Here is a 9,706-nt window from a genome sequence, read left to right on the forward strand (position 1 = left end):
CTTGTAGTGCCAGCATCCCATAGAGGCAGTGGTTCATGTCCTAGCTGCTCCACTTCTGATCCAGCCCCCTGCTTATGGCTGGGAAGGCAGCAAAAGTGAACCAGCAGATTGAGGATTGCTATCTCTCCCTTTCTCTCAGTAACTGACTTTTGAATAAAATAAACAAAGCTTAATTTAAATACATATTAAAAATACCAAAGCAATAGGTAAAATGTAAATGACTTCTTACTCATACTTTTTGTTCATCTTCAATGCTGGTATGGAAGTTGGTATTAGAAAGTGGTAAGGAGGACCCGGCACGGTAGCTCAGCAGCTAAAGTCCTCGCCTTGAATGCGCCTGAGATCCCATATGAGCACCAGTTCTAATCCCAGTGGCCCTGCTTCCCTTCTAGTTCCCTGTTTGGGACCTGGGAAAGCAGTTGAGGACGCCCCAAAGCCTTAGGACCCTGCACCCACGTGGGAGACCTGGAAGAAGCTCCTGGCTTTGGATCGGCTCAACCAGCTGTTGCAGCCACTTGGGGAGTGAATCAGCAGATGGAAGATCTTCCTCTCTGTCTCTCCTCCTCTCTGTATAGCTGACTTTGCAATAAAAAAATAATAATAAATCTTATTTTAAAAAGTGGTGAGGAAGTAGGACACACCTTGATGAAAACCTTGAGGCTGTTCCAGGTTGGTTGATTTGCTTTCATTTTACAGGCAGAGAGAGAGAAAGGGAGAGAGAGAAAGAGAACATGCAAGTACACTTCCATTCACTGGTTCACTCCCAAGATGCCCAAGAGCTGAAGCAGCTCTCCCCTGCGGGTGACAGGAACCCACTGGAGCATCTCCAAGGTCCACATTACCAGGAAGTTAGAGGCACAAGCAGAACTGGGTTCTTTTTTTTTTTTTAAGGTTTTGTTTATTGTTTGAAAGGCAGAGTTATATAGATAAAGAAATCTTCCAAGTGCTGATTCACTCGCCAAATGGCTGCGGTGGCAAGAGCTAGACCAGGCCAAAGCTAGGAATTCTGCCCAGGTCCTCCTCCACATGAGCGCCAGAGACCCAAGTACAGATACTGTTTCCCTGAGCACATCTGCAGGGAGCCAGATTGGAAGCTTAGCAGCCAGGCTTGCACCAGTGCCAATAGGGGATGTCAGTGCTGCGGGCTGTGGCTCAACCTGATATGCTACAAGGCTGGTACCAAGGCTGGATTTTGAGCCTAGACACTCTGAGATGGGCCTCTTCACGACTAGACCAAAAGGCCAGCCCCCCAAATCCCATGCTTTTGATGATGATGCCATTTGCCCATGCTTATGACTAACTCCACTTAATCTTCAAGTGTTAGGGTATTCTTACTCTGGACCCAAGAGTTCCATTCTGCTCTTCAGCTTACTGTGTATGTGGGTATGCACTCCACCCAGACTAACCACCCCCAATCCCACCCAGGATATGTGTCCATGGATAACACAACAGCAGGAAGAAACAAAGGGAAGGGAGGGGTGAGCACTGAGCCTCACTGGGGGCACATGGAAACCTGGGCAGATTGTGGGGTGGGGGAGAGGCAGGGACACTTACTTGCACGGTGGGAGGTGGCAGCACCTTCTCAAAGCCCTCTTGGAAGGAGTGAAGCCAGGCACTGGTTTGGCCTAGGGTGTCTTCCACCAGCTTCCTGAAGGCAGGTTCTGAGAGGTGGCGGTGGGGCAGCTATGGGGAGGGGAGTGGGACAGATGGGGTCTTCTTCAGGAAACAAGAGACAAGGAGACTGGCTGCCCACACCCTAGTCAACAGAGAGCCAAGAGGGGTCTTCCCTTCCCAGCCTGCTGTGGGTGCTGGCTGCCCACTCATCCCCTCTCTTCTGAGGATGCATCTCTCCATGGAGTTCAGGGTTGCTACCTACCATGATGTTCTGTCTGAGGGTCTGTCAGCCATGGCATCCCTTCCTCTCACCCACAAGGCCAGGCACAAGCTGACAATGGACCCAAGCCAGGCAGGGGAGCCCTTCGTGCAGGCTGAGAACAAGAGCACTGCTCTGCCTCAGGGGCATGTGAGGTGCTCTCTGCTGCCAGTTCTCGCAGCATGCAGGGTAGCGCCTGCCTGGGAGTAAGGCCAGCCCAGGGAGGGAAGCAGAGACAGGGGGCAGAGCAAAGCTCAGTACCCTCTCAACATTACTTTTTCTGCACAGGGCCATGCCTCAGGCCTGATCCTCTCTGGGCCTCCAGGCCCCTACATCATTATCTTCTCTTCATATTCAATCCAGTCTGGTTCAGATTTGTGGTACTTGTAGCCAAAGGAACTGTGGGTCAGACTGTGCCCTGACAGGGGTCTGCCCAGGAGAAGAGCCTTCTGCACACTCATGTGACCACTGGGACTAAGTGGGGAAGACCCTATGGCTCACAGAGACATGTCCAAGCTCATGGGCCTGTCACCAGACTCACTTCACAAAAACAGGACGGGGGTTCTGCTCTGCAGGCCTTCCCTGGGCTCCACAGGGATGAAGTCAAGGCAGGCTGGTGGCAGGTGCTGCCCTAACATTCTACAGTGCATAGCAGGGTGGGAAACAGCCTGGCTTCCTGCCACTATCAACTTGACCTCCAAAAAATCTCTGAGACAGAACTCTGCAGAATGCTCTAAGGGCTGGGAGGAAGCTAAGCTCTTCCCCGCCCCGCAGGCAGGGGCACTGGGGAAGGGGCTCTGACCAGTGCTCAGCAGAAGCAGGCTTTTGAGTTCTATGGTCCAAGGGCCCAGGCTGCCAGTGTCCAAAGTCTGCTACTTACTGTGTGGCCTCAGACTAAATACAGAACCTCTCTTGGCCTCGGCTCCTTCAATTTTTTTTAAAGGAGGAGAATAATAACAAAATTGACAGTACAGGGGTGCTGCAAGGGTTTAACGAGAAAATACCTAACGCTCCATGGGAAGTTCTCGAAATAGGTAGCTTGTACCTACTGGAGGAGGTAGCTAGTGGGTGCATGAGTACAAACAATGCCAGCCAGAGACATTTACTTCTGCCTGCATAGAAGGGCCTTCTGTCCCTGTCATCACCTGTGCTAGCACTCCAGGGATGGGTTCCAGTCTCCTATCTGACCAGCAGAGCCTTGTCAACTTCAGAGCCCAAATCTGGAAATGGCCTGAATTCTGGTCCTACCCTTGTTTTCAGGGTCTGACTCCACCAATGGAGGGAGACCAGGGAGATCTAGAAGTTCCCATTGCCCACTTCTAAGAACCTGCTGACTTGTTCGGAAGACCCTATCTCATTTCATTCCAGCCCCTGCCAACAGCCAGCTGAAGGGAGCTGCCAGGCCTGACCTGGCTACTCTCCAGAGGTGCCACAGTCCCTGTGGCCTTACCTGAGCCATGCTGCCCTCTGCCTTCTGCAGCACTTGCTTTGCCAGGTCGCTCTGGAGGGCCACGAATGTGCACAGGAGCTGGCCCAGCCACTGCATAGCCAGCTGGTTAAACTGTGGGAGCTCGGCTACCAGCAGGGCATTAAGCGCTTGGTACGTGTGCCGGGCCGCCTCCTCCTCATAGGTCACACTGCCTGCCTCCAGAAGCTTCTCTTCCACCCGTTCAAAGTCCAGCAGCTTGTCCAGACGCTTCTTGATTAGGTTCTGAGGGCCAGCTAGGGCTTTGCCCAGGCTGCACAGCGGCTGCCACACCAGGCCTTCCAGCCGCTGTTTCTGTGGAGAAGAGGTGAGCCTGAGAGTGAGGAGAAGGGGCAGGGGCAGGGGTGCTGGGGGAAGGGGCTTTGGAGCAGGAAGGCTTGGGTACCAGTGGCCTGAGCATCCCAACAGACTAGCCAGGACCCTTTGCAGGTCATTGAACCCCTCCCGACTTCAGTCTGCTCCTCTATAAACTGGAGCATGTAGAGTGCTTAACAGAGTGCATGCACATTCCATATGTCTTCATATTATTATTATGAAAAGATCTTGAAAAAGATTCTGAATAGAGGCAAGGGCATACCCTACGGCGCTCAGATCTCAGCTTGCCTCAGTTTATCTAGATAAACAACAGGGGAGGACATCCTTCTGAGCCTCAAACTCCCATTTGTAGAATGGGGCTATTAATAGTGTCCCTTCCAGGAGCCACATGGTGTGAATGAAAGGATGAAGAGAACATAGGAGGCTTAGCACACTTCTAGTAGAGGGGCTCAACACATACAGCTGGGGCCATTTTGCTCATAAAATGCACTACTAGGGGGTCATTGTTGCGGCATAGCAAGTCAAGCTGCTGCCTGTGAAGCCAGTATCCTATATGGTGCTGGTTCAAGTCCCATCCAACTCCCTCCTAATGAGCCTGGGAAAGCAGTAGAGGACAGCAAATGTGTTTGGGACACTGCATCCACATGGAAGACCCAGAATGTACTACTGGTGCTTCTTAGCAGCCAACATGGACATCAGAATCTTGTAAAGCAACTGCCATCTAAATATTCCTGTAACCTCTGCCCCAGCCAGAGAGGAGAAAACAGCTGCACTCACAAACTCCAGGAAGGCCTCACTTTGTAGATCCCTGGCCAGGCTGCGGTAGTGTGCCACGGGCCCCTCGGACACATCCAGATCGTAGTCATGCGGCCTGAAGTGAAGGAAAGCCTGGGCCAGTGGGAAACACACAGTCATGACCTATGGGGGCTGTCTCATGCCTCACTGCCCTTTCATATAACCTCCCACAGAGGCCATCCAGACCCTGGACACACCCCCAGAGTCAGGACACTCCAGCTTACTCTCGCCTCATACCAGATGTTGGAACAAACCAACATCTGTTTCCCTGTCTTATCAGGTGTCTTCCGACCACTTCTGTGATTTTTCTTCCCAAGTCCATATTGCATGTGCTCTATTAATATTTTTCTTTAAATCAACCAACTGTTCCTATCAATGCATTGGGGCTGGCATTGTGGCGTAATGAGTTAAGTTGCCTCCTACAATGCCAGTGTCCCATGTCGGGGCTGGTTCTAGTCCTGGCAGCTGAGAGGAGGGGAGCCCTGTCTCCTGGGGGAGATTCCACCTTAACACTGTGTCTAGTGTGTAGGTTCTGCCTCCACAGAAATGCAGCACCAGAAGCTCCAAATCTTCATCTGGCATGAAGAAGCCAGATGTCCCCTGCTTTGTTTTTCCCAAGCCCAGGAGCTATAGGCTCTTCCCTCCAGCTCAGGGCAGCTCAGAGCAGCTTCCCTTCCAGCGCTGTGTCAGGACACCCTGGAGGCCCAGTGTGGAGCGCAAACCTTTGGAGAATCACACGCTCCCAGGAAGCTCCCGTCATCCAAAAGGCCCCGTGATTATCACTGCCTGAACTGGCTTGCGCAAATGGACATGACTGAGAACAAAACCATGTAAAGGGGGCATAGTAGATAAACTGAGCCAGCCCGGATGACAAGGCTAGAGGGCAGTGCTGTGCAGGATGGGCGGGCAAACTGGCAGCCCTGTGGCTGAAGTTAGTTTGAAGAGATCTATTTTCTTGGGCCTGCCCAGCAGTGAGATTTTTATCAAATAAATGGCTCAGGTTGACACATCAGGAGATGTCGCCTCAAAGTCAGAGTTTCTAGAGTTTGTTTGCTCAAAACCAGACGACCAGGACACCCTCAGCCCCCATCCCCAGCCAGCAGCAGCACCCCCAGTACTGAGTGACGGCTGCGTTCTCAGACTCATTCATTCATTCAGCTAGTCAAAAGCCTAATCTTATTTTACCATTTAAGTCGGCTGGGAAAATCTATTTAAGCAGTCAGCTTGATATTAGATTCCTACTGCATGCTGGTGTCACTCCGTACCATTACCTGCCTGGCCCCTTTAGAAACCTGAGTTTGTCTCTCTACTGTTCTAAGTGCTGGCTCAGCCAAGTCCCCCTGGAGTTTCCCCTTGCTGTGATCCTGCCCAACAAGAATCCCAGCAAGGCTGAGAGCTACCCCAGGCTAACGACCCAGCCCAGACCTACTTGAAATCAACTGTGTGGGGGCCTCACCTCCAGATGATCCAGGTAAGCAGCCACGTTGCTCTTTAGCTCAGTCACACACACTGACACCCACTGGAACCTCTCTTCTAAGTCCTCAAACTCCTTGTCTTCCGTCTGGTGATAAATATGCAAAGTGAGTGCCGTGGAGATCCGCCAGGGGGCAGTGCACACTGTACCCCAAGACTTTACTGAGCACGCTCTTTCCACAGACCAGCCCCAAAGTGGAGAGTGAAATTAGTAAGAGGCAGTGCAGCTTGGTGCTTTTCTATTCAGACCACGTAATCACACACGCCCACTCCCTGACTGTGTGATCCCCAGCAAGTGTTTGGCTGTCTGTTGGAGTCTGTGGTCTCGCCCATAAAATGGAGACACCTGAGTGGCTCCTAGCAGCCCCGGAGACTCTCTCTCCTTTCTGTGGGAAGATGGCCCAGAAAAGCAGCAGCACCAGGCACAGCAGAGAAAGCCCCACACCAGCTCTTTGGAGGCAGGATGGATGCCTATCTTGCCACCTCCCAGCACCTCTCCCTCAGCTCTAGCTGCCTCAGCCTCCCACCCCTGCTACTATGCACAGCCCGGATGTGACTAGGGGGTGAACTCCCTCCCAGGCCCACACTCACCCTGGGCACCAGCCCTGCCTCCTGCTTCAGCAGCTGGCTCAGCCGGGTGGTCTTCTTGGAGAGGGTGTGTGTGTTGATGCGGGCCAGCCGCTCCCGGAGGGTCAGCTGCTCCACCCTGGTGTACTTGGAAGCTGAGCCAACAGAGAAGATGGGGCATAGCTTAGGTGACCCAGACTGCTCTAGGAAAGCAAGGGTTTTGACTCATCTGGCTGGGTCCCCTCTCCATCAGGATGGCACCCTTCAGAAGCGTGAGTGATGGGCACAAGGTGCAGGGCTGCTCCTGGGGGCTTCACTTTCCTCATCTGGAAGAGGAGGTCAGCCAGCTTGTAGGATGGCCAGGTCTGGCAAGACTTCCTGGAGAAGAACCCAGCAGGCAGCCACTGGCCCCAGGTTCCTCAGGCAGGCTTGGCCAGGTCGGCCGGGAGCTGCACTTCCCACCCCTTGGCAGGCAGTTTCTCATTCTGGAGGAAGAAGCGAGCCAGGGAGCTGCACAAAGCCACTAGATACGGTATGGCATGGTGAGAAAGAGCACACACCTGAGTTTGTACCTGGCTCTCTCCCTCACAGCTCTGGGACCAGAAGCAAGTGGCACGAAATGTAGTTTACCAAGCTATCACGGGGTCAAGGGGCAAGGAAGACAACAAAGGGGAGGATGTGTCCAGTTGGCCCCGGACAACACTGGCTAAATACCCACTATGACGCTATATCGGCGGCAAGGCCAAATGTCTCTGTTCTCAGACCCTGCTCCATCTTCTAGACCTTCCTGTGGGGAGGTTCTGGGTCTTTGCAGACAGCCCTCGAGCCACCCAGCATTCTCCTCTCCTCCACAGTGTGGCAGTCTGTGGCTAGCTAGGGGTCCTAGGCTCCCAATCCTTGGCAACAGTGACTGGTTCAAACGAGAGCACACAGCTTTAGCCCAAGCCAATCCACTCATGATACTCTCCTAACCGCGGCGATGTGTTCAAAGTGAGCATGTGACCAACTGGGTCTTATCCAAGAGCTCTCATTTGTTTATGCTTAAGGGGAGGAAAAGTCCTATCTTGAAACTTAGTGGATGTAGAATGCAGATATGAGTCTTAGAACAGCACAGCCACTTACCACCATGAGGGAAACTAACTTGAAGATGAAGCTGATTCACAGTAATGAGTGGCAATAAAGAGGGTTACCGGGAAATGGAGCCAGCACCTTGATCAAACCCTACCTAAAGCCCACATTGTCTCTGCATTAGTTACATGAGCAACCATACTCTGTTGGTAAAGCCAGTAAGACAAGATTTCAGCCACTGGAAGCAGTCTCATGAATGAGTCTTCTAAACACCCCATATCCTTACCCACTTCCTTGCGCATCTTGTACTCATTGATGTTGGCATTGACATCCCGGAGGGCAGAGGCGGCCCTCTGGAGGACAGCGTAGGCCTGGGCATTGGGAAGTGTGTTCTCCAGAATTTTCTGCAGCAGCAACGGATACTTGGTAATCCTCTGCAGAGGGATTACCAGCAAGAAACTGAGGCCTGAACGTCCAGCTTGGGGCCTGAAGGAGAAGGCTTGTGTTAGCCAGGTACATCCCACCCTGTACTGGGGGCCCTGGGCTGCAGTGCCAGCCCTGTCACTTAGTCCACTGAGTGAACTCGGGCAAGTTGCCCTCCCCCCACGGGCCTCAGCTCTCCCCTGAGTGATCTGTGAGGTCTAGACAAGACAGGCAGTGACAATCCTGGGCCTGCGTCCCCGTCTGTAGCAAACGATAATGCTGGGGGCGGGGGTGGCACTGGCACAGCAGCTAACATGCTGCGAGGGACGCCCGTGGCCCACATCACAGTGTGTGTTTCCAGTCCCAGCGCCTCTACTTCCAATCCAGGTTTCTGCTAATGCTCGTAACGTTGGAGGCAGATTCAATCACCCATTTGGCATCTCCACTCAGATGTATCCCAAGCATCACTCTACACACCAAGAATCTACATATTTTACTTAATGAGATGGGTGGCTATATAAAATAAGTTCTAAATTCACAGAATTTTAATTTTTTGGAAATTCACTTAAAATATTCAGAGGTTAAAAGGACATAATGTCTGTAATTTCCTTTAAACATCATAGTTTAAAATAGGGGAATTAAATGGCAAAATGTTAACATTTGCTCATTGTGGGTGATGGAACTGCATTTACTACATTAGCCTATGTTTATTTTCTATATGTCTGAAATTTTTATTTAATTTTTTTAAAGGAGAGGGGCTAGCGTTGTTACAAAGCAGATTAAAATGCTGTTTATAACAATGCCAGCATCCCCTATGGATGCTGGATTGTATCCTGGCTACTCTATTTCCAATCCAACTCCCTGATAATGACTTGGGAAAACAGTAAAGAATGACCCATGTTGGAGCTATGGACAAAGCTCCTGCTTCCTGGTTTTTGGCTCCAGGCTTTTGGGGAATAAGCCTGTGGAGAGAAGATAGATCTTCATTTATCAGGCCCTTTCTCCCTTTCTGTAATTGTGCTTTTCAAATTATATACACACACACTTTTTTTTTTAAGTAGAAAGCAAAACAAAGCTCTAGAATGAACAGTGGTGAGGTTCCTTTCAGACATTCCATATATGATTATTCCTAGTCCCCTTCTTGCCACTGTTTAGAATTTTATCCAGAATTCTCCAATTTGAGGAAATCTGGAAAAAGATTCCAACACTTCCTTAACTATGGCCATCTGACCTTAGTTCCGCTTCTGAGGAACCCACAAGGGATTCAAAGCGTCAACTCTCCAAGCATGCCTTCTCTGAGACTCACAAACTCAGCTCAGGACCAGTCCCAGCCCCTCCGGCTGGTTCCCTTGTTTCTGCTTCTTAAGGACAAACCTATAGACCAAATGTCCAGGGAAGATCAGCCACCAGGCTAAGAATAGGCAGAGCAGGTGGGAGCCGCTAAGAAACCACAGTGAGAGGGCAGGCAGGGATGGCATGAGCCCCAAGCCAACCATCTGCTTTCCCAAGGGCTCCGACTGAGTGTGCAGCCAGGCAAGAAGGAAGCAGTTGCCAGGTATTTGCAAAACACCACGCTCTGGGCTTACTTTGTGTGGCAAAGAGCAAGCTGCTCCCCAGGAACAAGCACTGCCTTCCACAGCAGAGGGCAGGATCCTTAGAGAGATGGCCACAGCCTTTCACAAGCACCAAGGAGCCAACCACCACGG

The 9,706-nt window shown here is 51.5% G+C and overlaps 1 protein-coding gene across 12 annotated transcripts in view; it reads right to left on the reverse strand.

Moving 5' to 3' along the window:
- The window catches only part of ARHGEF37 (Rho guanine nucleotide exchange factor 37), a 70,802-nt gene that overhangs the window by 30,378 nt on the left and 30,718 nt on the right, over nt 1-9,706 (reverse strand). For 10 of the 12 annotated variants that reach the window (XM_040972742.1, XM_040972785.1, XM_040972804.1 and 7 more), the window contains 6 exons: nt 7,864-8,063; nt 6,534-6,664; nt 5,926-6,030; nt 4,452-4,562; nt 3,324-3,653; nt 1,555-1,683 (listed from right to left, as the gene is read on the reverse strand). In XM_040972742.1, coding sequence (XP_040828676.1) covers nt 1,555-1,683; nt 3,324-3,653; nt 4,452-4,562; nt 5,926-6,030; nt 6,534-6,664; nt 7,864-8,063 — 1,006 coding nt within the window. The remainder of the gene's footprint in view (nt 1-1,554; nt 1,684-3,323; nt 3,654-4,451; nt 4,563-5,925; nt 6,031-6,533; nt 6,665-7,863; nt 8,064-9,706) is intronic. The other 2 variants (XM_040972812.1, XM_040972767.1) reach the window with 2 other exon arrangements.

The sequence above is a fragment of the Ochotona curzoniae genome, unplaced genomic scaffold (genome assembly GCF_017591425.1).
Source record: "Ochotona curzoniae isolate NIBS_2020 unplaced genomic scaffold, NIBS_Ocur_1.0 contig_1, whole genome shotgun sequence".
NCBI classification, from domain to species: domain Eukaryota; kingdom Metazoa; phylum Chordata; class Mammalia; order Lagomorpha; family Ochotonidae; genus Ochotona; species Ochotona curzoniae.